The 26,973-nt window shown below is 51.2% G+C and overlaps 1 protein-coding gene and 1 long non-coding RNA gene across 6 annotated transcripts; one reads left to right on the top strand and one right to left on the bottom strand.

Annotated features, from left to right (window-relative positions):
• ING5 (inhibitor of growth family member 5) lies at positions 1-21,794 on the bottom strand. 4 transcript variants are annotated; one of them, XM_037850003.1, is made up of 8 exons: positions 21,723-21,794; positions 19,340-19,411; positions 16,681-16,847; positions 15,944-16,055; positions 15,683-15,776; positions 437-572; positions 280-341; positions 1-130 (listed from the first exon to the last, which is right to left on the bottom strand). In XM_037850003.1, exons 1-8 carry the CDS (start codon positions 21,757-21,759, stop codon positions 88-90), a joined length of 723 nt encoding a protein of 240 aa, XP_037705931.1. In that variant the 5' UTR covers positions 21,760-21,794; the 3' UTR covers positions 1-87. The 4 variants fall into 4 exon arrangements, with proteins under 4 accessions (XP_037705931.1, XP_037705932.1, XP_037705933.1 ...); XM_037850004.1 differs by having other exon boundaries at positions 15,683-15,773; XM_037850005.1 differs by lacking the exon at positions 21,723-21,794 and adding an exon at positions 21,521-21,558.
• LOC119544540 lies at positions 21,683-25,241 on the top strand. Of its 2 annotated transcripts, none has more exons than XR_005218856.1 (3): positions 21,683-21,729; positions 24,474-24,572; positions 24,802-25,241. It is a non-coding gene; the product is annotated as an uncharacterized LOC119544540 (long non-coding RNA). The 2 variants fall into 2 exon arrangements; XR_005218855.1 differs by lacking the exon at positions 21,683-21,729 and adding an exon at positions 22,116-22,544.
• Positions 25,242-26,973: the final 1,732 nt, after the last annotated feature.

Genomic DNA, 26,973 nt, shown 5'->3' with positions numbered 1-26,973 from the left:
TAGTTTTAAGATGAAGATAAAATATTGCAACATGAATGAAGGAATATATTAACTTGCTCTTCTGATCCGGGGCGCACGGCCTCCTCCTTACTTCTTCTTCCTCTTTTCCTGGACACACCGTGGACAGAACCTGTGACGAGAGAGGTATGGTGATGGGCCCCCATGTGCTGCCACCGCCCCACGCACTGTGCACCCAGACCACTTCCCCAGGGTCCCCCAGGACTGTGCCAGAGCAGAAACGCATGAGACAAAGACACAGGGCCCACGCCCCACACTGACCATTTTCCTTTCGGTTTCGTGGTAAGATCCACACAGGCAAAGTGGAACCACTCAATCGGACACTGTAAGCCAAAGGGACAGAGAGAGCAGTAAGAACCTCAGAAGTCCAAGGCTGAAGCCCACCACCTCCACGCGCCACGGCGGGCCTGGCACTCACATCGGGGTTGTCGCAGCCGATCATCTCCCCGTAGGACACCTGGTGGCACAGGCAGTACGTGGGCTCGTTGGGGTCCACTGGCATGTCCAGCACATCTGAGGGGTGCACTGACAGGATGGTGTCGGTGAACTCCAACCTGAGAGGGGAGCAGGGAACACCGCGTGTCAGGCCGGGCCACGGGCACCCCACCCTCCAGTTCCCCATCCCCTCGCTGTACGGCCAACGGCTGAGGTGAACCGAGCTTCTAAGGGAAGGCAACACCGTCCACCCTCCTGGCGCTGTGTGGGAATGGGGGCGCCTCCCGGTCCTGTTACTGAAGGTCCGTACGGAATAAAAGTACGTTTTCAAGGAAGAAAATAAAAAACAAATGGGATTTTGCCAAATTAAAAACCTTTATACATCAAAAGACATTACCAAGAAAGTGAACAGACAACCCAGAGCAGGAAAAAATATTGAGGTATCATATAACTCATTAGATTTAAAATCCAAAATATATAAAGAACTCCTGTAACTCAACAACAAATGGAAAAACAACTCAATTTTTAAAATGGTTGAGAAACAATGATCTGTTGCAAAAAGAACACTGCTTTTTGAGCACCTGAAAGAAAAAAAAAACACACATCTAAACCCTATTATAGGGTAAACCCTATTACACATATTCCCACAAAAAGGGTTGAAATAAAAATGTTGATGTAATAAAAAATTCTGATTATTTAGAAGTAGTGCTGACAATATTTTGAAATAAATCAATTCATTTTTTGGAGGAAAAAAAAGGGCAAAGGAATTAAATAGCCATTTCTCCAAAGAAGAAACACAAATGGCCAAAAGCACGTGAAGAGATGCTCGGCACCAGGGAGCTGCCACTTCACACCCACTAGGGTGGCTACTATTAAAAAAACTGAAAATAACCAAGATGGAGGGAAAGAGGGACCCTCATACGTTGTTGGTGGGGATATAAAATTTGGTGCAGTCACTGAGTAAAATAGTTGGTGATTCCTCAGGAAGTTAAATGTAGGATTAACCACATGACTTGGGAATCCCATCCTAGGTCTACAACCCAGTTAAAAGATCCTTGCACACCAATGCTCATCCCAGCATTACTCACAACTGCCAAACCCACGCATCTACCAACATGCTGGATTATAAAATGCGACTTATTCACATAAGGGAACATTACTCAGCCGTGAGGTTCTGAAATGTGCGACAACACAGACGAACCGTGAAGACATCATGTTGAGTGAGTGAGCCAGACACAGAAAGACAGATATCATGACCCCACTCATGCAAGACAACCAGAACACACAATGGCACAGAGACGCAAAGTGGACTATGGGGGGCTAGGGTGGGAGGGGGAATGGGGTGAGGGCTGAACAGGTGCGGTGTTTCTCTTTGGGGGGATGGGGGGACGGACGTGGCGAGAGCAGCACAGCTCTGTGACTGTGACTGATGCCACCAAGTTGTGTGCTTAGGGTGCTGAGATGGGAAATGTGTTGTAGATGTTTCCACAATCTACAGTCAAGGAGGGGACTAAAGAGATGATGACTATTAAATGCAATGCATGATCCTGGGCTGGATATACTGACAGAGTAGAAAAGGGCCCAGTGGACATTCCTGGGACAACTGAAGAAAATGGAGTATCAACCATATGCTTTATATTGGCATTAAATTTCTTGAACCTCATAACTGTATTTAATGAGGCTACATAAGTTGGCTATCTTTGTTCTTAGGAAAGAAAGGTACATGAAGGACGAAATGTCGAAAGAAGTATGAAACATGAACTCTACTCTCAAATGTCTAGAAAACAGCTATACAGACAGATAGATGACAGAAAGATACAGCAAATGTGGCAAAATGCTAAATGTTAGTAAATCTGGGTATCTGGCTAAGGAACAGCTGGAGTTCTCTGTGTTTTGTCTTATTTTTGCAACTTAGTTTCAAAACAGTGAGAAAGTAAAAGCTTGCATTTCATGGATGTTTTCTACCCCAATAAAATATGTTCCATCAAATCCGCAGTAACACCTCTCTCCTAAGAATTTAGAGTAAGGAAACGATGCCGGCTGTGCGCAAGCTGCCCCCACAGGCTCCGGGAAGCAGCGGTGAGCAGCAGGGGGTCGAGGACAAACGGCCTCCGGGGCGCGCGCTGCCCCCACGCCAGCTCAGAGCACGGGCCGGGCCGGGGGGCGAGGGGGCTCCCGAGGTGTGCGCGGGCAGGGGTCCGGCTCCCGGCCACCCGCCCACCCGGCGCGCTCAGCCCGTCCCCGCAGGACCAGCTCCCGGCCCTCTCCTGGGGGCTCCGCTCCAGGGGCACCCGCAGCGCCGGCCGGGGACGCGGGACAGAGGCCCCGCGAGGCCGCCCACGCCCCGCCCCGCAAGGCCCCCCCACGCCCCGCACAGGCCCCGCCCCCCGCAGGCCCCGCCCCCACGGGCGAGCAGCACCTGCCGCACCACCGAGGCCGCGCTCCGCCTTCCGCTTGTATTGGAGAGACGGGAGTCACAGATTTTACTCTATGGCATTTTTCAGTTACTTTTAAAATAGAGATTTAAAAAATCTCACAGGCTGCAGCCTAGCACAGACAGTATATCCCCACCAGTGCAAAAAGAAAGTATCTGCCCTACTCCACTCCCCCCAGATCAAGAAACTTCGTATGTATTTGCAAGGGCCTCGCTTGGGGACCACCACTCACGCCCCGTTTAGGGACTGCCCCGGTGGCCTCCAGAGCTGGCCTGAGTCTCTCTCCTTCCTTGCCCTCTCATTCTCACTCCTTCTCTCTAGGAATATGTAGAATTTTCTCTTTATATTTGAAATCCTTAAATATCACAAAAATGCATCCAAGTCCATGTATTCTGGCAATTTTGTTTGCCAGCAACGGTCACTAGCATTCTTCAGCCTAGGGAAAATTTGATTTCATTTGCTTCTCCTCTGACATCTACACTTCTTCACTGGCACACGATATTCTACTTGTCATCCCACCCGGTGAGTCTCACCCTGCCCTTCAGCAGTGTTTTTCTAAAACAAGGCTTTCATGGTTGCCTTTTCCAAAACAGCTGGTTCTGGGATTGTCAGGGTAATATTCACTTAAATATCAACAAGAAACATATTCAGAGCACTTTCTTTTTGATAATGTCGTCCTCTTTCCTGCATTTCTTTTACTTCACCTGCTCACCAAGCTCGGCTGGACTTCTGCCCCTCGTCCACTGCCCCTTGGCCTGCAGGCCTGTGGGAGCCTGGCTCAGGGGTCTGGCCAGGCCACGGTGTGGCAGAGGCACGAGCGGCTGAGGGGCCACAGCAAGGTCTCCTCCAGGAGCTTCTCCCGCTGCGGCCAGAGGCAGCTGCAGGGTTGCGAGGTCAGGATGTGAGGCCAATGGCGTCTCACCACAGCTCCCCTGGACGTGCTAACCCTGTGCCCCTCCCTGTGTCCCCAGCACTGTGGGGGGGGTCCCACCTGGTGCACTTGGGGATCCCCAGGGGTTCCCCTTCATCTGCGCACACAGGTCCTGCCCTGATGGAGAGCAGCAGGCCCCAGGCCGGGCTCTGGGCGAGGACGGAGCACAGGCAGCCCCAACCTCGCGGGACCTCACAGACACAAGGCACAGGGCACCGGGCGCGGCCCCACCCCCACCACTGGACACGTGCAGCTGGAGCCACATCGCGGGGACACACATCCAGCAGCCTCTGCAAACCCCAACAGGGAAAACAGAACCTGTGACACACAGGGCCTTCTGGACACCCCAGCACTACCAGAACATGGGCCAGAAAATCCAACCGTTCCGATGGGGAGTCTAGAGCCCAGGAACGGAGCACAGGCTGGCAGCAGTTTATTGCTACCTCTACTCCACTCTACGGTCCTTCCCCGACCCCACCCCATGCCCACCGCGAGTCCAGGCTTTGAGTCCAGCCAGCCTCTCCCACAATGACCCCACTGGCCCCACACTGCCCTCTGCCTCCCCCAGGAGACACATGTACGGCGCCAGGTGCTGGGACGAGGGAGCGCACTTCAGGGCAGAGCTCAGCAGCCCTGGGAGCCCCAGGCCCATCCCCTCATCCATAAAGGGGACAGACAGCACTAGCGACAGCCTGACGGCCACGGTGCCCCACAGATGCCGCTGCCTGGGACTGCTGCCTTCTCCTCGGCCACGGCGAAGGCCGCCCCAGCAGACTCCGATGCTTGAAGGCCAGCTGGGCCACCGCAACCACCTGCAACGGACGCTCGGACACGGTGCAGCTCAGCCAGAGCAGGGCCGGCCATGCCCACCATGACACAGACCCTAGCCCCTGGGCCCTGACCCCAAGGTGGCCGGGAGAAGCACGTTTCTCCTGTAAGAGGAGGAGAGCGCTGCTACTCCCCCGCAGACAGCTCAGGGTGAGGGGTGGCCCCCAGGTCTGAGCAGGGAGCAGGAGGAAGGCATAGCACGCAACTGCCACCACAAGTTACAAACAAGGCTGAGCAACTACAAAATCCACATTTCTAAAGACGCTGGAGCGCTGCGGCATGAGGGGGACCAGCTGACGGACAGCGGGTGCTCGTCCACCTGGGCTGGGCGAGATGCGGGGCCTGGGCCAGACAGAGGGGCCGCGAGTCGGCGGGGACCCCACAGCACTTCAGGAGCCCTCAGCCCACGGCACCCCCAATTCATTTCCTGCCCTAGGAGCAAGTGGGAAGCAGAGGGGACGTCCCTGTGGTCTCCCAGCCGCCCCCTCGGGCTGAGCCGGCCTGCAGGCACAGAAGGCGTGGGGCTGGGGCATGAAAAGACTGAGATGCAGAGTGAGTCCACAGAGCGCTCTTTCTGGGAAGACAGAAGATGCTCTGGGTTCCGGGTCCCGGGCCGGGGGGTCTCCCACTCATGATATGTGAGCCCCAAGCAACAGGTGCACCCCACCACAACCCAGCTAAATTCCTCACGGACCAAGTAAGAACAAGCACATGTGGGGGACCGCCACAGGGTCCCCCCAGGCTTCCCTCCCCACCACCGCCGCCCAGACAAGGAGAAGTACAAGGCGCACAGAAACGGCAAAGAACGGGGCTGGTGCTCCGGAGGAAAGCCAGCTAAGAGAAGCAGAGGTCACACCTCCAGATGCAAAATTAGCAGCAAGAACTTTAAATAGCCAATAGAAATGCTGAAGTAAACATGGGTAAAATGAAGAAAGTACTGAGTTTCCAAAAAGGAATCGAAATCTCCAAAAAAGGGACTCGGGTATTCCAGAACTGAAAATTCAGTGTACGAAGTTAATGTTTATCATCTCACAGTTCTGTAAATAAGACCTCTTCTCTGCTCACAGAGAAGTCATTTAAAAAGTCCACTGTAAGGTGTCCTTTTAATCACCTCAGGGGCAGGTTTCATGGCCCAGTGTTAAATGTTCTGCCAAATCTATAAAAATTCAGCTTTCCCAAGAACATACACTAAAGACTAAAAGACTGCACTCCCAAGGGCAGTTAGCAAACTGAAATCCCACTGAACAAACAGGAACAGTCAAAATGCTAAGGGAAGTGACCCTCTCAAAGCCTGACCTCCATCAGCAAAGTCTAGACTCCGGGAAATTCTACAGGTCAATGTCACAGTACTTCAACAGAAAAGTTATAAGGGTAAGAAAGACGGAGGAAAACCTATAAATGAAAAGAGACTTAAAGGACGTATCAATAAAGAAAAGGAAAAGACGTCCGTATTTCTGGCCATGAGGGATGACCAGGCATGGAACCTGACTTCCTACTAGGAACAAGTGAAACACGGGACAGAACGGGAAACAGTTTCAGACACTGCAGGCAGCACAGGGCCCTGATCTGGAGACTGACAGGTGGCCTAGACGATTCCCAGACCACAGTCCATGGAAGGAAACCTGAAGAGAACATGAGCTTCTCGCTGAACTGAGGCTCAGGAAAGTGGAAGCTGCTGGAATTTGAGGGCAGAGTACCAGAGAAAAAGAAACTATACAGATAATGAGCTGAGAAAGCCACAAAGGGATCCCTCTGAGCTTCTCATTCAAAAAACTGAGCTCTTCACGGGCAGGCTGAGAATCCAGGAGGCCCACCAAGGCATGCCGGAGGGAGCCGAACCCAGAGCCCGTGCAGGCAGCAGGACGCCGGCGTCCAAACCAGCCAGAATGGAGAAGTGGCATCCAACACCAAGGGCATTCCAAAAAGACCCAGAAGTGGGTGTCACCAAGCTTGGAGTAAAGGTGATCCTAAGCCAGGGACTGGAGAAAACGACCCACGGTGGCTGCCTGTTCCGTAAGTTAAGTTTTATTGGAACACTGTCCATTCTATGGATGCTTTCGAGGTACCCTGGCAGAGCCGAGTAGTGGCAACACACATGCAAATATTTACCACCTGGCCCTTTAAGAAGAAGTTGGCCGATCCGAGCTTGAGACTCATTCTGACGAAGCTTAAAAGCAAACCCACACGCACTCCAATCCAGATAGCGGAGAGAGCTTCGGGGCTCTGTGCCGACAGAAGCTGTGAACTAGCAAGAATCAGCAGGAACATCTTCCCCAAAGCTCCACAAAACAGTTAAAGAATCACAGTAACAGGGCAGGCGCCAAATATAGAAAAAGGCCCCTTAAAAGAGGTAAAGCTCACGGCGCCCTGCTGGCCACTCCCCGCCCACTCACTCTGTGCAGAGCTGGCCGCGCTCCCACTGTGGGTCCCTGGTCCCAGTTCCGGAGGGCGCACAGCGGCCCTCGAGCACATGCTGGGAGCAGGCACACCTGGCCCCGTCTGTGCTGGTGCCGAGGGGCTCACTGTCCCAGAACCGGCCCTGCCGTAGAAGGGGCTCGTCCTACAGGATGCTGGGCGGGGCAGGCATGTGGCCGCCGGGGGCAGGGGGGATGCTGACTGAAGGACAAGTGGTGCAGGGCCCGGACCGTGAGGACCCCATTTCCTAGGGAAGAGGGGAACCTGGAACCATGTAAATGGGGGAATGCCTACGGCCACATACACATGCCCAGGACAAGAGGCAGGTGCAGAGAAGATCAGGGAGGCCCCTGCGCTTTGGCCTGGGGCTACTCTCCAGGCTCATTGTACGGGTCAGTCCTGGAGGAGGCTCCCACAGGTCAACCTGCAAAGACTGGGAAAGGGGTTTCCTTCCATCTTTCTGTTTTGCTGTTGTTGTTAGCTCCTGGCACTGGGGAAAGCTCTGTCACAACACCAGCTGCATAGAAGCTTAAGGAGTAGGTGCCTCAGGGACTAAATGCCAGCGATAACACACTAAAATATGAAAACACCAGGTTTCAACAAAAGATTACAAAACATACAAAGAAACAGGAAGCAAAGGTCCAGGCAAGAAGACTAAAAGCTTCCTAACCAATGACGAGGCCCAGACCTGGGTCATACCAGACAGAGACTTTAAAGAAAATGGTCCTAAATGTGCACAGACACGTAAAGGAAAACACAGAAGAAGAATTAAAAGAAATCAGAAAATGAGAGATGAACACAAAGAGAATATTAATGGAGAGATGGAAACTATGACAAAGAACCAAATAGAGCTGAAGACCAGAGTAACACAGATTAAAATTCTCTAGAAGAGTTCAATAGCAGATTGGAGCTGGCAGAAGAAAGAATCAGTGCATCTGAAGATAAGACTATCGTAATCACCCAGTCTGAGGAGCAGAAAGAAAAAAGAATGGAGAAAAGTGAGCAGAACAAACTAAAAACTAAAATCAAAATAAACCAACAAAAAAAAGCGAGCAGAGACTGAGACCTCTGGGACACCATCAAGTGCACCAATGTACGCGTCGTTGGAGCCCCAGAAGTAGGAGAGAGAGAGAAACAGGCAGAGGGAACTTCAAAGAAAAGGTAGCTGGAAACTTGCCAAATTTAATGAACGACATGAATATACACATCCAAGATGTTCACCAACTCCAAAGAGGATAAACCCAGCTAGACCCAGGCTGTGACAGAGTAGGATCAAACTGCTAAATGCCAAAGGTAAAGAGGGAAACGTGGACGACACGAGGAAAGCAGCATCTCACATACTAGGGAGCCTCAACAAGGTAAATACCAACTTCTCACTGGAAACCACGGAGGCAAGAGGCAATGAGAAGACGTATTTAAAGTGCTGAAAGAAAAAAAACGCCAACCAAGAATGCTGTATCTGGTAAACCTGTCTTTAAAAAATGAGGGAGGAATTAAGACACAAACAAAAGCTGAGGGCCTTTGTCCCCACTAGACGGACCCTACAAGAAATGCTAAAGGGATTTATGTCAGTTAAAAGGAAAGAACCCTAGACAATTAACTGAAGCCACGTGAAGAAATAAAGATCGGCAGTAAAGATAATGGCATGGGTAATTATAAACACCAGTACTACTCTATTTTTTATTTGTAATACCAATTTTTACTTCCTACAGGGTTTAAAAGGTGAATACAGACACATAATGTATAAACATGTAATTGGTGACAAGAACTACAAAAAGATGGGGGGACGGAGGGGTAGAGGAACATGATGCGTGAGTGCTAGTGAAGTGAAACTGGCATCAAAGCAAATGAGACTCTCATAGCTTTAGGATGTTAAATTTAAGCTCCCTCATAAGCACAAAGAAAATGTTCTTGGAGAATATTCTGATCACAGAGACAGAAGCTAGACTGCAGAGTACCAGGTGTGGGGGCAGCAGCAATGGTGAGTTAATGCGCATGAGTGCAGGTTTCTGTTTGCAGTGAAGGGAAGTTCCAGCAGTGGCTGGTGGTGAGGCTCCTGCAACACCCTGAACACAATTAACCTCACCGAGGGTGCGCTTGGGGTGGGGGTGCATGGGATGGGAAGATTTATGTTGCACATTTCCACAATTAAATAAGAAGAGAAACTAAAGATATAATGACAATTAAATGCAATCCACAGCACTGGATGGGATCTAAGAATGAAGGAGAAAAGACTCAAAGGAAATTACTGGGACATTAAAAAAAATTGGAATACAGAATGCCAGCTTTAAATCAACATTAAATATCTTGAACTTGACTGCATTTAAGGTGATTACATAAGTGAATACACTTGTTTGTAGGAAACGTACATGGAGGTTTTAGGTGTTCAAGGAGTGTGATGTGTGCAACCTGCTCTCCAATGTTTAGAAGGTTAGACAGACAGGTAGGTAGAGAAACATGACAGAGAAAATAATAAAACAACTGTGACAAAATGTTAAAATTGCTGGATTGACGTTTCTGGGGAGATCTATGTATGGAGTTTGTATTATTTCTGCAACTGTCCTATAAGTCTGAAATTATTTCAAAATATAAAGCTTTAAAAAAAAAAAGAAAGAAAACATCTTCAGGGAAGATGGTGGAGTAGGATGCTCCAGGAATCAGTCCCTCCACCGAAATAACTACTGAACTGGCAGAAACCGTCTGAATCAACTACTTTGGAACGCTGGACTCTAGTGGAACATTGTGCAACGTCCAAGGAAGGGCTGGAGGAAGAGGCCGGCGAACTGCAGTGAGTAGCAGTGCATTCTGCCCTCTGAGCAGTGGCTACGCCCCATCCCAGCCATCAGGCAGGCAGCAGGAGGGGCTGCCGTCAGGGCTCCTGGGGTAGGAGGCCGGTGCGAGGTGCGCTATAAGGACCTACGCACCCCAAATCCGGGGGGTGTCATCTGACCGCTGTCACTGCTTTGGATCAACTACTTCAGGTCACTGGGCGGGTGGGGCTCAGGGGCAGGCTCTGAGGGCAGCCACTGTCCCACTGACCCAAACCCCTCAGTAAAAAAATGGTAGTCTTAAAGAGGCAGTGCCTTTTTTCTTTTTCCTCTTTCCCTCACCATTTGGGAGTGAAAATAGTTTGGAAAAGTCACAAACTGGCGTCTCCAGCCCTCAGCAGCAACAACAAAAAAAACGAGCAATCTGAGAGTGGGGTAAGAACTAGGTTTCCAGAACTACAGCAACATAATACTCAGGATGTCCCATCTCAACAAGAACAGAAAACAACAAAGTACAAGAAAGTATGATCCATTAACAGGAAAAAATAAATTTGTTAGAAACCATCCCCGAGGAAGCTCATGTTTTGGAACCATTGCCAAAGACTTTAAATCAAATGTCTGAAATACATTCAATGAACTAAAGGCATACATTTACAAAGAACTAAAAAATTAGCCAAGTGTTGTCTGAACAAAATAGAGATAGAAATCATAAAAAGGAAGCAAACAGAAATGCTGGAGTTGTCAAGTCCAGTAATTGGAAAGGAAAAACTCATTACATGGATTCAACAGCGGATCTGAACAGGCAAAGGAGCGGATCAGAGAACCTGAAGACAAAGGACTGGAGTCATCCGGGGTGAGGAGTAGAAAGAAAAATGAAGAAAAAGGAATGGCGTCGGAAAGGCCCGTGGGGCCCCATCAAGCACAGCACATGCATCACCAGAACCCCAAAAGGACAAGGGAGGGAAAGGGGCAGAGAAAGCATCTGAAGCAAAAATGACCGACAGCTCCCAAATCTGATGAAAGACGTGAATATACACCTCCAGGAACTCCCAGGAGGACAAACTCTAGGAGAGCTACATCAAGACACATTACAGTCAAATTGTCAAAATCCAAAGACAAAGAGGATTTGAACGCAGCAAGGCAGAGTGACGCGCCACATACACGGGATCCCGCACAAGACGAAGAGCAGGTTTCTCGCCAGAAACCACAGATCTGGAAGTCAGTGGAGTGGTATGTTTAAAGACTAAAGAAAGAACCATATCTGCAAAATTAAATTTCAAAAATGAAGGAGAAATCAACACATTTACAGAGAAGCAAAAGCTGCGCACATTTACAACCAGAGGACCAGACCTTCAGGCTCAAGTAAAGACATCAGGCAGTAACTCTACGAGCATCAGAGGGAAGAAAGAGCACTGGTGAAGGCAACTACACAGGTAAACACAGAACCCTGCAACACTGAGCTTTGGTTTGTAACTGCTTTTCCTTCCCTAAGTGATTTAACAGGCAAATGTGTAAAATAACATTTTAAATCCAGGCTAATGAGCATAGCTTGCGTGAAGATGTAATGTGAGCCAGTAACGATACAGAGGGGGAGGGACGGAATACAGAGCACACAGAGAGTGTGCATACTGCTGAAACTAGGCTGGTACTAGTTGAACTTGGTTGTTATTAGTTTAGTATTTTCATTGTAATCACAAAGGTAACCACTGAGAAAATAACTAAAATGAGAGAGAAAAGGAAAGAAGAATGAAATCAACATGGTACTCTACAAAAAAGCAACTAAATACAAAAAAGGGCAGGAATGGAGTAACTGAGGAACAAAAAACATGCAACACTGCGGTCGCGGTTACTGCTTTTGGGGGGAGTGGCGGCCGGTAGCGGAGCCCTCAGCTCTCGGGGCTGCTTAAAGGGTACCGGCGGCGGGGGCTCTTTCCCGGAGGCGAGGGCGAGGCGGAGGACTTGGCCAGGTCCTCGGCGGGAGGCGTACAAGGTGTGGAGGGCGGCGATAAGGACAAGACACTCTTCATCCAGTAGGAGTATGCGCCAAAGAGATTTATTCAGGGGTGATTACAGGTTATATAGGCTGGTAAGAAGGGTAGGGCTGGAAAAGAGGTGAAGTAGCCTTAAATGGCAATACTGAAGGAAGAGGGGCTAGGATTGGTTCTGAGAGGACGCAGGAGCCGTTGCAGCGGGCGGGGGTTGTTCTGGCCACGGTGCATGCGCGCTGGCGGTGGCAGGAGTTTCCTTGGCACAGGGGAGTGTGCGGGCAAGATAAGGAAGTGGGGAAAGGGCGATTGGGAGAAAGGCGGTTCCCTCCGGCAAGCCTCCCCTGCCAGTGGCATTTTGGGTGAGGAAAAGGGAGCTGCCCTGACCTCGCTCCCCAGGCTCGGGGGGGCTGCAGAGGGCACTAACGCCCGTACCTACTACCCTCCCCAGGGGGTGATATCAGGTCCCCTGGCCCAGGCCTGGTAAGTCGAGGTACAAGCTCAGTCACCCGCACAACACCTACAGAAAGCAAACAGCTGAATGGCAGAAGTAAATCCTTCCTTCCCATTAATGTCAGTGGACTAAACTCCTCTGTTATAAGGCACCAACTGGAAGAGGGGACGAAACAGCGTGATGCACTTCTGTGGCGTCCAAAAGAAACTCACTTTAGGTGTAAAGACACAAAGCGGCTGAAAGTAAAAGGGTGGGAAGTGATGTTCCATGCAAAGAGAAATGAAAAAAGAGCCAGAGTGGCTATATCACTGTTAGACAAAATAGACTTTAAGTTAAAAGATGTCAAGAGACAAAGAAAGGTATTATATATTGATAAAAGGTTCAATCCAGCAAGAAGATTTTTTGTGTGTGTTTGTCTGAAATGTCTTTATTCGCCACCATTAGTAGATCTGTACTACAAAAAACGTTAACAGACGTTCTTCAGGCAAAAGGAAAATGACAGGTGAGAGTCTGCATCTACACAAATCACTATGGGCGCTAGAAACAATACCTACATGGGGTGAATATAAAACTTTCTTTCTCATCTGTTAAAATCTGTTTAACACAATAAGTGATTTAAACCTAACATAATAACGACATATTGTGAGGTTTACAACAAACGTAGGAGTAAAATGTGTGACAACAGCACAAAAGACAGGAGGCAGGAAAAGGAGGACCGCTGTTGTAAGGCTGTTACATGAAACATGAAACAGTATAATGCTATTTGAAGTTCAATGTGATAAGTTAAGCAAACAGGGTAAACACTAGAAAAATCTTTTAAAAATAAAACAAGAGCTATAACTATTAAGACAGCAGTGTGTGGGTGGATAGAATGGAATACTAAAGAAAATACTTGATTAAGCTAAACAGAACCAGGAAAAGATGGGACAATTAGAAAACATACAGCAAGATGGCAAACTTAAATATATGATTAATTACCTTACATGTAAATGGTCTACATATTGCGGTTAAAAGGCATGGATTATCAGACCAGATTAAAAAAGCAAGACTTAGTTATATGCTATCTATAAGAAACCCACTTTATATATAATACAAACAAGTTGAAAGTAAAAGGATGCAGAAAAAAATATCATCCAAACATTCATCACCAGACAGCTGAAATGGCTCTATTAATATATTAAAATATATTACCAGGAATAAGGAAGGACATTTCATAATGATAAAGGGGTCAACTACTTGAAAAAAAGAAAAAGAAAAGGGAAAACCCACAAAATCACAACAAAATAAAAAAGCCTAAATGTTTATATACATGAAGCAAAAACTGAGAATTCAAAAGGGAAATAGACAAATCCGTTAACTAGAGTTGGAGATTTCAACCCTCTTCTCTCAGTAATTGACAGAACAAGTAAACAGAATATATCAGTAAGAAAAACGATGATGTGAACAACTCTACCAAGCAAGTTATCAACTGGCATTTCACCCCAACAATACCCAACAACAGGAGATGTATTCTTTTTACGTACTCATGGGATAGTCAGCAAGGTAAGTCATAAACTGAGCCATAACACAGTAATACGAGTCCTAATACATTTCAAAGATTCCTCATGGAATTAAATTAGAAACTTAAACTGGAAAAATATCTTGAAAATCTCCAATTAACTGGAAATTAAGAAACATACTTCTAAAAAGCCTATGGATTAAAGGAAAAAAATTATAATGCCTTGGACAGAATAAAAATTAAAACACAACATATCAAAAGTTGTGGGATGCAGCTAAAGCAATTAGAAGAGAATTTATAGCTGTAAATACTTGTATTAATATGTGAAGAAAATATGGTATAAAAATCAATGATCTAAGGTGCTTCTACCTTAAAAACCTAGAGAAAGAAAAACAAAGTAATCCCAAGTTAAGTAGAAAGAAGGAAATAATAAAAATAAGAGGAGAAATAAACGAAATTGAAAACAGACAGAGGAAAAAAAAATCAGTGAAACCAAAATCTAGTTCTCTGAAATGATCAAGAAAAAATGAGAGAAAACACAAATTACCAATGAGGAATGGAAGTAGGGCCATCATTACAGACCCAATAATATCAAAGGGGTAATAACGTAGTATTACAAACAACTTGTTGCCAATGAATTCAACATATTACATGAAATAGGCAAATTCCTTGAAAGACACAAAGCACCAAAACTGACTAAAGGAGAAATAGAAAGCCTAAATAGTTCCATAATTTTAAAGAAATTGAGTAAAGCATTAAACTGTACACTTAAGATGGGAACATTTAATGGTATATAAATTATTCATCAATAAGTTGACTTAAAAAGTAAAAAAAAAAAAAAAAATGAGCAAGACTGAACTAGGGCATCTAGGACTGCATACTTGGGAGATAAAAATGTAAAGAAATGTGAGGAAATGAATACTATAAAAGTCTGAATCATGTATATTTGGGGGCACGGGAAGATTCTGATTTGGGGGAGGTACATGGAAGGGCTTCTGGCCAGCAAAGTTAATTACTGGCATGGGTGACCGTTACGAGGATATTTACCTTTAAGTAATTCACTAAACTATATATCTGTGTTGTGTAGCTATCTGTATCTGTGTATTACTTCAAAATACAAAGGTTTGGGGTTTATCTGTCTGTTTTTTTTTTAAAGGAAAACAGGTTTAAGAGCCCCACATCCTACCCCCTTTTTTTGTTCTGGTCAAGAAGAGCTAACACTGCTTCTGGCCTCTTCCCATAACTGTCAGAATCACCTCCACAGATATCACTGGGATTCCCCCTTCCCTCTTTGGTCTAAATATCACTTCTAGGAAGCAACGCTACGATGCCTTTCAGAGGCACAGGGGTGGGGGTCAGGTGGGAGATGCTTCAAATGAAATATCCAGAAGTTCAAGTTAAATGACACATATATTTAATAAATGTAGTCACACAATTTAACAATGAATATATGCAAAATATATATTTACATATAATAACAGATATATACAAATTCAGCTACTGAAGAGTAGTTTAGACTTAATTCAATCAATAAAAACTAAACGTTATCAGGTCATCTGAAAGGCTGCACAACGCGGTGGCTAAGGGAATGGGCTCTGGATCAGGCGGCCTCGTGCGAGCCCAGCTCTCCCCCACACGGGCCACTGGCCTCGGGCAGGGCCCCTCCCTGTAAATCAGACACAGCGACACTAGCCTCACGGGCATGCGTGAGGATTTGTGCGTTAACACACGGAGGGAGGATTTGTGCGTTAACACACGGAGGGCATCAAGGACTATACCTGGTGCGTACGTGGTAAGCACTCACTCAGGATTAGTTTTCAGGGCTGTTTCTGTACCCTAAATAAATACTAATGGTGTTCTTTTGGAAAAACAAAAGGAAAGGAAAAACAAAAAACAAAAAGAAAACACCTCTTACCCTCCTTTGTGCTTCTTTTTCTTGGGAGTATCATCTTCCGATGCCCTCCTGCCCCGGCCCCGGGAGCCTCTTTTTTCCTTCTGACCCCGACCTTCTGGAAGACAAGAGTGACTCAGACCACTTCCACGGAACTCACCAAGGCAGGGCAAGGTTTACCCAGGCATGAGATTTGCCGTAATATCCCAAAGCATGTATTAGACAAGAGCCTTCGAAAACCCATGGTCAACAGTCATGAAATAAAGAAATCATGAACAGACTTGCTTTTTAACCCTCGTCCTCCAGAGCTCTCAAAGTCACTGCCCTCCATCTTATCCTTCAGATCGGCCTCGAAGCGTGCCAGGTCCGCATCAAGCCTTCGGATGTGCTTGTCGACCTACACAAGAGAAGACTCAGACGCTTACATAAATGCAGAACCCCTCAGGAATCACAAACCCACTAGGAAGCCACCAGGGAGAACTTTCTTGCCCTTTGAGTTTTCAATCAACAGAACTCTGCTAAAACAAGGCCCAGTATTTCAGACTTTATGCAAGGGTTTTGTTTCACATAGTTTGATGCTTCAACACAATAAATCCTGTTAAGGAAAAAAACCCTTAAGTGTGGGCAATAACAAGAAACAGAATTGTGAAACGAGTGGAATAAGGGGTGGGGACAGCTGACACTGAATATTTTAAAATCTAAAGACCATGTAGGTTCTTAAACAGAAGAGTAACAAAACAAAGGAAAACAGATTTCACCTAAAGCTGACAAAAACAAACATTAATACATACAGATAATATATATGCAAACACAGATACAAACAAGTGACTTCTTCCAACCAAACAAAAAAAGACAAAGCAGAATAGAACCGCAGTGATGGTCCCAGGGGAAGGGTGGGCCTGACCTGTCTTTCCGGAAGCATCGCTCTCTCAAGGCCGGATCCCCACCTGAGTGGTTTTCCCTTTGTCCCGCAAAAGGCAGGAGGGGTGTCCCAGGGCCGGCCCCCCGCCCGCGCGCCTCACCATCTCGTAGGTCTGCATGGCCAGCTGCACCTTGTCGTCGCTGTACTCCTTGCACCTGCTGTAGGCGCTCTGGATCTTCTGAAGGTGCTCCACGCGCTGGTCGGGAGAAAGGGTCTTCACGGTCGAGATGTACTCTGCGGCCAGGATGTCGATCTCTGCCTTCTTATCTGGTGGTGACAGGGTGAACAGCCAGTCCCTCCACGGGGAGGTCCCACCATTCACCCACCAGGCGGGCAAAGCTGAAGCCCTGCTGGTGCGGGCGTCCATCAGCACAGCCGTGCTGCAGAGCACCGTGGTGTCATGGGCCGTCTGCCAGGGACAGGCCCAGGATACGCATTCCCAAGTGTCCCTGCTGGAGCACCACGTGGCCGCCCTACATATGACCTGCCTACTGCTCGCAGGTATAGATCCTAAAGGTAGCAGGACACATGCTAGAAAACGTTCCTGACAGCAGGAAACAGCAAACAGCCTAAACGGTAAAAGAGAGAAACAACTGTGGTGCATTCACACAACAGCATGTTATGCAGCAACAAAACGAATGAACATGACAAAGTGGATGAAACCCACAAACACTGACACAGAGCGGCAAGGCAGGAGGCAAAGGAGAACTGTGCTGTCACCAGGTGCAGAAACAGGCACAGCTCAGCTTCCTGGTTTACAGAGGTGACAGAACCACTGCGAGGGTGGGCGGCTCGGCACCCAATTCAGGACACTGGCGCCGGGGTGGGCGGGTGTCGTGGCTGGAGGGTCACACCGGGCTGCCAGGTGACAGCGAGTTTCACCTAATGCTGTGTTTCAGTTTCCTATGAAAGTTTTGTGCTTGTTTCTGAATATATGTCATACTTCATAGTAGAGAAGTCCCTGAATTCCATGGCCAAGTGAGAAAACGCAGCTATTCCCAACTTGCAAAACATGTCCCCAACTCAATGAACGAAAAATCATGTTTTTTTCAAAAAGCACACCAACCTGAACCATAAAACCCAGGATTAAAGGGAATATCCCTAGAACCTCAGGTGGGTGGGAATCAAGGCACTGTGATGGCGAGAAGACAAAGCCGGACCACGAGGGAAACGACGCCCGCCCTGAATTCCACACCCAGCTGGACTCCGTCGGGCGGGAGCCCCACTGAACGCACGTGCAGACACGCACCATGTCAAGTGGAGGCTGATTTCCCCAAGTGCCCACCTCAGGCTGCACCAGAACAAAGGAGTCGACCAGGAGAGAGGGCGGCTGAGACCCCAGAGGCAGGGACGAGGCCGGAGGGGCAAGGGGAGAGCCCAGGGCCACACTGTGCAGCCCGCCTGGGGCCAGAGCAGACACTCCCAGGAGGTGATGTGAGGCCACACCAGTAAGGGCTCTGTCATCCTGGGGGTGCAGGGGACGGGAGTGGAGAACAGAGCTGTACAGTGACGGACTTGGCTTCCATCCCCACGCCTGGGGTCCCCGCGCCTGGGGATGATGACTTGGCCATGCTGGGCCCCCCAGATCCCAGCTAGGATGGCTCCTGTGTAACCAGAGGACAGGGTGGGCCACACCAGCAGTCCCAGAACACACCAGCAGCCACACAACTGTGGATCAGGGCTGGGGGCAATGTCCTGCCAGCCCACCACCCAGAGCTCTGCGAGGAGCCGGGCTACAGACTGAGTACAACCACGCGGGCACTGATTCCACCAGTCGTGTCTAAGTAACGAGACCCCACTAAACTTGGGGCACGTGAAGCCCTGACAAGTGCCCACAACGGAGAAGACACAGCTGCTGGGCTGGAGGGGATGCGCTGTGGCTCCACGCAGAGATGATGCAGGAGCTCACACACAACACCCACCCTGGCCATGCCTTGTGCCCCCTCTTTTGGCGTCTCTCATTTCTATCCTTTTAGTAAAAGTAAGAGCCGTTCTAGACAATTATTGAACCCCCAAATTAGGAGCCAGTTGGCAGGAAGTGCGGGTGGCCCTGGGGAGCCCTGAAATTGCAAAGGGAGCTGGAGGGTAGGCCTGGCTCCAGGCAGAGTGAGAACTGAGGTGAACTGAGCACCCCAGTCTTTGCAGCTGCAGATTGAGGCTTTTGTAGTCTACGTGAAAGTCAACAAACAAACAAAGCAGTTAGTACCTCCAAGAAAAAGACAGTTACTCAAAAAAGGTCGAGGACGCACAGAGGGTGCTGTGTTTGGTTGGGAACCACCTTGGACTCTCCCGAGGGAGCCTGCCCTGAGCCCAGCAGGAGACCTGGAGACCAGGAGGGCTGTGGGGAGGGAGGCGTGAGTGCGTGGGGGTACGGGGTGCTACCAAAGCAGTGAGCCTTTGTTTACCACAGAATAAATGAACAGAGAAAGTCTAAAACTGAAGGAGAAAAAAATTCAAGAAACAGCAGCAAAAATATACTGTTTAAAAGAGGGAAGTTCTAGCTAGCTTTTGACACTGTGCACACATAGTTTAAATATAAAAATTCTTTTAAAAGGAAAGAAAAAGGTAGCAAAAGTATTCTGAATGGGAAAGAGGATGATGGCTAAGAAGATTTGTAGTAAGGATCCAAGAAGCTAAATATGACACAAACCACACGAGCACTCTCCAAGATACCAGGGGAGGGCCACAGCCAGGGGCCCTGTGGCAGCGGCACCCCGTCTCCCCCAGAGACCCCAGGGCCGGCTCCTGAGCGGACGCACCTTCAGTCCTCTGGTCCAGCTCCCGCATCAGCTGGAAGTTCCTCTGCAGCTCGCAGGGAAGATTCTCAATACCTGAAACACAAAGGCACCAGGCTTCAAGAACTTTTCTAGAATAGGACAAAGCTTTGCCGTCAAGGTTTTGTACCAAAGTCAACAAACAGAAACCTTGCTTTCTATTTCTGTTGGGGCTTGGGAGGGGAGAAGCGTTAAAATCTCTTTTTTTCAGGATCGGGTACCAAACAGTGCTGCCGCCCGGCTCCCCACTTGAGAAACGAAGGTGGAGGTGAGCTCGGCGGTGAGCCCCGGGCCGGGCAGATGCCCTGACTGAGCGGCCACCCCCTGGCCCCGCGCTGGCAGCTGGACAGCTGTGCCCTGCACGCGGGAGGAGGGTGAGCGCCAGCCCCCTCGACATAAAAACGAGGCTTGAGAGGTCACGCAGCGCACCACGGTCTGCGGCCATCAGGGGACCCCGCGGCCTGCACCAGCCACGGCCCCAGCCTGCCTCCCCGGAAGGGACAGCCAGAGGGCAGAGCCCCCCCCCCCCCCCCCCGCCAAGGCAGAGGGCAGCAGGCTCTGTGGGAGCAGAACAGATCGGTTCGAGGATGCTCCCCTGGCTCAGGAGAAAGTTTCCTCTCTTTGAAATCTTTTCTTGGAAAGATGTTGAATTACTTGGTTCCTAAGCAATATACCCTGGGGGAACAAATGATGCCAGAAAACAAGGAAATTTCTAGCAGCAAACTATCTGCACGTCACGAGGATCTGAAAAACGATAAAAATACTAGTGCTCAGCGTGAACATGAAGGGAAGTTCCAACTAAGGGCGAAACAAATGCAGAAAGGAGGGCCAGCGGGGTGGTGCCAGTGGGCCGCAGAGACTGCAGGGGGGTCACACTGCCCACATCCAGGCCACCTTCACACACCACCTCATAGGGCAGGAGCCAGACCTCTCTCGGAGCCCCTCAAAATCTCATTACGTAACACTTAAATTCGTTTCAACGGTAATTCTTAACACGTCCCAGGCACATGGGGAAGGTAGTCGTGAAAGAAAGAACAGTCCATTTTCGACTCCGGTGAACTAACGTGGGGATGGGTGTGTGCTGGCTCGTGAGCAGGGCTCAGGGAAGGTGGCCAGCTGGGTCACTCTGCCTGAGACAAAGGCACTCTGTCGCTCCAGAGCTGTGGACACAGGCAAGTTCCCTAACCTCTCTGAGCCTCGGCTTCCTCACCTGCCAAGTGGGGTCAATGGCAGGACCCGCGGGTCCCATCCCACACTGCTGCCCTCTGCCCCCGATCAGCGTGGCCCCAGTAGGCCCACACCTCTCCAAAACCCAAGGCTAACCCAGTGGCTCCCAATCCCACCCCATACAGCCTCTGGGTGCCCCGCTCAGGCAGTGCCCTCCGTCCCACCAGGGTTCTGGTTCCGCCACCCTTCAGGGCAGTGACAACTCTGTGCTCTCCACCACCTGCTAGCTCCTGAGGACCCGCAAGCTTCTGTGACCTCTCTGGAAATCCGCCTTCCCCATCAGATGTTGAGTTCCATGGATGTGGGGGGTCCTGGCACCCCATCCCCAGCGCCCCTCTCTCTCCTTCCTGGGGCCCACGATGTCGGGGAACCACCTCTGCTCCGAGGCGGTCCCTAGTTCCGCTTTCCCACCAGTGCACGCACCTCTACTCAGGCCGGGCCAGTGGGGCTGAAGGAATGGCCAGCAGGGGCCACCCCGCTGCACCGACTGGGACCTGGCGCACCAGTGCCTGCCTGCGCTCAAGTGACCTGGGGAGGTGGGCCCAGCAAAGTGACCCCGCAGGGTGGCCCGGGGAGGGCACCGCGGACCCGCCCACACCGGAGCGCCGGGTTCACACACGGGCTCCGCCCGCTGGGCCCGGGGCGGGTCACTGCGCCTCTCCGGGCCTCGGTTTCCTCAAGGGGCAGATGGGGCAGTAGCCGCCGACTCAGGTTTCCCCGGGGGACAAGTGTGTGGCCGCACGTGGGGCAAACGCAGCGACGCCGGGCGCGGGGGAGAGGCGGGGCGGCGGCGGGGCCCTGCGGAGCGCCCCGACTGGACGCCCCGGCGCGCACGCCGCCCTCCGCGGGGGAGGAACCGAGGCCCGGCGACGCTAGGCCGGGCCCCTCGCGCCTCCGGGGACCCCGCCCGCCGCCGGCCCCCGCCCCGCCGTGACGCACCTCGACACCGCGGAGCCCGCGCCGCGCTCCGGGCCGCGCCCGCCCCGCCCCGCCTCCCGCGCGCGCCCGCGCCGAGCGTCGCCCCGCCGGCCCGGCCGCCCCCGCTCGTCCCCTGGACGCCGCGCGCGGGAGCTGCGCGCGAGGCCGTCAGGCGGCGGCGGCCCGCGCGGTGGCCGGGCCGGGAGGCGGGGCGGGCGCTTACTGTCCAGGTAGTGCTCCAAGTACATGGCGGTCGCCATCTTCCTCCGCGGCCGCGCTGGGGCTCTGCGCGCGGGCGGCCGGGGCGGCGAGGCGAGGGGCGGGGCGGCCCGCGCCTCATTCACTATTCATGGCCCGCGGGCGCGGATTGGCGCGCGGGCCGCCGGGGCGGGGCGTCGGCCGGGCCCGCCCCCCGGCTTCCGCCCGGCGTCCTGAGGCCGTGCGCGGGCGGGGGTCTGGGCCTGCGCGGCGCGGGCGGCGGCGCGGGGTCCGGGCGGCGGGGGGCAGCGGCGGCCCGTTCTCGCGGCGCCCGGGAGTGCGTCTGCGGCCTGCGCCTGAGCGCGGCGGGCTCCCGCGCGGCCTCTGGGCTGACACGTGCGGGCTCCCGCCCGACGGTCATTGGAAGTGCCCGGGAAACTCCCTTTGTCTCCTCGCGCCCCTGGTCCGAGCCCCCCACCCCGGCTGTCCTGCCGCCCCAGAGCCCAGGAAGGAGCCGGCTGCCTGCACCGCCCCTGGGCCTCCGCTCTTTCCCTCGTACTCGCGGGGGCCGTGGCCTCGGCCCGGCCCTCCTCACCCCTCCGCGGCACAGCCGTGTGGCCCCCTCCCTGCCCCCCGCAGCGTCCGCGTCGGCGCCTCGTGGGTGCACTGCCTCCCCCTCTAGCGGGGGCCTCGAGCAGTAGCTGGCACGCGGAAGGGGCTCAGTGTGTGACCGAATGCAAGCCGCGTAGCGATGTGATACGATGGTACAGGAATAAACGCGTGAAAAGGTGTATGCCAGACGCATGTTAAGAGGACTAGAGGAACCGAAAGAAAATGGATTTAGAAGGTGGGGTTCGGGGGGTGCTTGTCTTCTGTGTCCAGACTGAAATACCCTTGTGGCCGGCGCTCGCCTGGACCCACCTTTCTACCCGCCATGGGGCCTCCCTGGTTGATTTCCAGGCAAAGGGCCACCCCCGGGTGGTGTGTCCACTTCCAGGACCAGCCCCCACTAGAGCAATCTCCCCTCACTAGGAAGTTGGCCAGAGGTAGAGGTTGCCCCGTGGGGCCAGCAGACCTAGAGCCAGAAGAAGCCTGGGTCCCGGGACCCCTCCCACAGTCCCTGTGAGGTGCTTAGGTTGTTGGTTATACAAGTTGTGGTAACTAGAGGGACGCAGATGTAGCAACTTCGTTATTTAAAACCTGTATCTAAAGGTTGTGAACTCTTCCCCAAACACCATAAAAATACTGAAACGGAAACATACCCATTCTTTTTGCCAATTTTGCACTCGTTATTTCCTACCTCCTGAGGGTACTGCAGTGTGTTGTCTTGCTCACCTTTGAATCTAAACAACTGCCGTTTGGGGAGCATCCTTCTGGCACCATTTAATGCTTGCATGAGGAAACACGTGTGCACACAGATTTTTAACATGATCGCACACTACCCACTTTTCCACTACTCACTTCTATAAGTTAATGCTCTGCTGTGAACCTATGTCCCCCAAGCCTTAATTCCACCCCCATCTTGTTTACTGGATAAATTTCATCGTGTATTTAACAAACCCCTCGTTAACATAGAGACCTTTTAATCTTTCCAGTTCTTCATTATTATAACTAATGCCCCGGTGAACATCTTCGTGGGTGTATTTCTGTATGTATCTGTCTGCTCCCATTGTGTATTGCTGCAAAACAAACCACCTAAGAACTCGGCACTTTAAAACCACCATTTTATTACTTCTCTCAGGAATTCCAGCAGGGCCTGCTGGTGATTATTCTGTTCCACATGTGCGGGCAGAGACCACCGGCTTCCCTTGGGAGCCTGGCGCCTTGGCAGGTGCCTGCGGGACAGGGTTCAGCAGGAACTGTGGGCAGAGCAGCTGCCCAGGCCTCTCCGCTCAGCAGCCAGCAGGTAGCTCAGGCCTCCCAGACAGGGTTCCAGGAGGCCCCAGTGGAACCTGCAAGACTTATGACCTCACCTCCTAGGAGTCCAGGACGGGTCACCACATTCTACAGGCCGGGCACATCGGTGGCCAGTCGGGTGCCAGGGGAGGGTGGCGAGGACCGCTGGCTGCATGAGCCCACCCCATGGCCCTGTCCGTTCCTGAGGATACAGGCTTGGAAAGGGAACTGCAGACTCAAAGGGCTTTGTCTGTTTTAAATGTAGATACTTATGAGTTGCCCAAGGGGAAGGTTATACCAATTTAAGCTCCTGCCAAGTATGTTTCCTATACTTTTGTCCACCATAGATTTCATGTCTTCTTTATTAACCATTGCTAATAGGAAAAAAGAAACAACCCCCCCCCCCAAAAAAAAAGGTCATTGTTTTAATCTGTATTTCTTTGATTTTAAGTGAGGCTAAATATGTTTTCACATATTCATTGACTTTTGGTGGTTCTTCCGTGATTTCCTTCTTAAATATTTTAAAATATATTTTAAAATATATTTTTAAAAATATCTATAGGTAAATTGGTCTTTATGTCTTTAACTTAAAAAAATATTCTTTATTATTAAGGCTATTGGCCCTTCCTCTGCCATATATTGAAAATAATTGCTCTCAGCTCACAATTGGCCTCTCATTCACACAGGGACCCTGTTTGAGAAACTGTCAAAATGAGAGAAGCCCCTCTTTGCCGCCATGTTCGTCGGTGCAGGGGTCTCTGGGCTGCCGACCCTGTGGGTGGGATGATTCTGGGGGTGCGGGCGGCCTGCGCACTGTGGGATGTTTAGCAGCTTCCTGGGCCTCCACCCACTCGATGCTGTTCGCACCCTTCCCCAACAGGTATAATCAAAAACATCTCCAGACATCGCCAGCCTCCTTGGGGACCACTGCTTTGGGGAAGGCTCAGCCACTGCAATGCAGAAATCCTGCTTAGAAAAGGTGGGGTTTTCTTCTCTTTTCTATCGGGGTCCCGGTTGGGGTGGGGCAGCCTGTTCCACGAGGTCACTCAAGGACACAAACCTTCTCTGGGGGTCTCTGCCCCAGGGCCTCACCATGGTTTGCATGGTCTGGGGGGAGCATTTGGTGGACATGAACCTGCTGTCGTAGGCAATGGCCCAGGGACCCCCACTTCTGTCCCATGTTGCTGGTGGCCACTCTCCCTGCACAGGGGCTGGGAAGCGGGCTCCAGCAGGCAGCGCCTGGCCCAGCACAGTCCTATTCCAGGAGCAGGTGAGATTCCAATGGCTGCCCGGCAACGTCTGACATGACCCTGTGGGATGGAAGTGTCAGCAAAGGAAGACGCAGCAACCAATGAAAGGATGTTACAGTCTCCCTGAACTTCCCTTTTTAATGGAAAACTTCAAATGTACAAAAGTAGAGAGAAGAAGCTGGTGAGCCCAGTGCCCATCAGCCAGTTCCAGCAATTGCCTAACCATGGCCAGTTGTCTTTCACCTCCAAGTGCACATCCCGTGTACAGGTGTGAAACTATTATGGACCCCAGAAGAGCCATGAACTTTTAATCCAGTCTTTTTGGATGGAACCTTTTGATTGATTCTTTCCATGGAGATGTGACCCACTCAACTGTAGGTGAGACCTTTGATTAGATCATTTCCATGGAGGTGTGACTCTGCCCATTGCAGGTGGGTCTTCATTAGATCACTGGAGTCCTTTAAGAGAGCTCACAGAGAGAAGGAGCTCAGAGAAGCTGAGAGAGTCGTTTTGGAGAGAAGCTAAGATATGTAATCCTGAGTTTGCCCCTGGGAGAAGCTAAGAGCCAACATAGGCACAGACACTGGAAGATGCAGACAGAAGGACATTTAGAGATGCTAAGCTAAGAGATGAAGCCCAGAGTTTGCCCTGGAGAAGCTAAGGGAGGACTTCCAGACAATTAGAGGGAAATGCCCAGGAGAACCAAGCAGAGAGCTGAGAGAAGCTAAGAGAGACAGAAGCCCAGAGACATTTTGGAGCAAGCCATTTGGAAACACAACCTGAGAGCAAAGGACCAGCAGATGACAGACTTGTGCCTTCCCAGCCAACAGAGGTGTTCCAGATGCCATCGGCCTTTCTTCAGTGAAGGTATCCTCTTGTTGGACACTTGCATGGCCTTAGGACTGTAAATTTGTGAACTAATAAATCCCCTTTATAAAAGCCACCCCATTCCTGGTATTTTGCATAAAGGCAGCACTAGCAACCTTGAACCCCCAGCTTTCCAGGAAGTGCCCCCCAGCACCCCTCGTTTCATCACAAGGGGATGCTCTTGTGCCTGCCTCACAATCTCCAGGCACCCCTTTTGCTGAGCCGCTGCCTCAGCAGCCAGTTCTGAGCAGGCAGACCCTGGCTGCCTCTCGCTCAGTGGCACCCATGTCCTTTCCCACCCATGGCTCCTCCGAGGCGGAGGCAGGAAGCCCCTGCAGCCGTGCTGGGTGTCCACACACACACAGGCGGTCGTGTGAGGGAGCTGACGCCTCATGCCCGATGCCGTCGGCCCCCACGTGCCCTCAGCACAACCCGCCTTGAGAACTCAGGCCTTTATTAGTCCCTCTTGCTGCAGTAACATCACCACAAATGCAGTGGCTTAAAAACACACGTTACTCCCGTATGATTCTGGAGGTCAGAAATCGGAAGTGAATCAGGGTGTTGGAGGGACTATGTTTCCTCTGGAGGCTCCGGGGGGAGCCCATCTCCTGGCCTTTCCACCTGCCCTCCTGAGCTCGTGGCCCCTCTGATGTGCAAAGCGCATCCCTCCAACCCCTTCTTCAGCCATCATGACTCCTACATGACACTGCACTTACTCCCGGGCCATCCAGGACAACCACCCATCAGGGTGCTGAGTCAATCCCCCCCCAAGTAAGGTGACACATCCCCTGGTTTGGGGGACCAAGGTTGGAGTCTTCAGGGCCGTCATTGGCCACCCACACCCAGCAACGCTTCCTCCCCTCCTTCCCTCACCCCAGTCCCGGCTCTTGCTTCCCAGGATCACTTTCCAAAAAGAGCCCTCCACCCGCAGGCCTGGTCCCAGGCTCTGCTTTCTGGGGTGCACTTGCAGAGACAGTTGGTACCAGGAAGGCAGCCTCTCAGGGTGAGGATCTGGGCCAGGCCCACACCCCAGTCAGGTGGTGACAGGCGGTACTAACCCAGGCCCCCAGTGGCCTCAAGCCCGTGGCCTCTCACTGGGTTGGTTTGGGATGGAGGAGCAGGTGGAGGGTGAAGCAGTGGGGACACCTGAGTTGTATGGGGACTGCGATGGTTTGGGGGATGTGGAGATGGCTGGCTTCGACTAACCACTTTGGGTGTCTCACAGAAAGAAAACGGCAGGGTCAAGTAAGCCAAATCTCAAGT

Source organism: Choloepus didactylus, chromosome 9, assembly GCF_015220235.1.
Source record: "Choloepus didactylus isolate mChoDid1 chromosome 9, mChoDid1.pri, whole genome shotgun sequence".
NCBI classification, from domain to species: domain Eukaryota; kingdom Metazoa; phylum Chordata; class Mammalia; order Pilosa; family Megalonychidae; genus Choloepus; species Choloepus didactylus.
Note: the sequence above shows the minus strand (reverse complement) of the source record. Positions and strands in the feature narration are given on the sequence as shown.

Excerpts from the sequence above, each read along its gene's own strand:
- ING5 (XM_037850003.1), bottom strand. The coding sequence starts at position 21,759 with ATGGCGACCGCCATGTACTTGGAGCACTACCTGGACA. Across the intron at positions 15,777-15,943 it reads TGGAGGACGAGGGTTAAAAA|AAGGTCGGGGTCAGAAGGAA; the intron begins GCAAGTCTGTTC and ends CTTGTCTTCCAG. Across the intron at positions 573-15,682 it reads AAAAAGAAGCACAAAGGAGG|GTTGGAGTTCACCGACACCA; the intron begins GTAAGAGGTGTT and ends CTCCCCTCTCAG.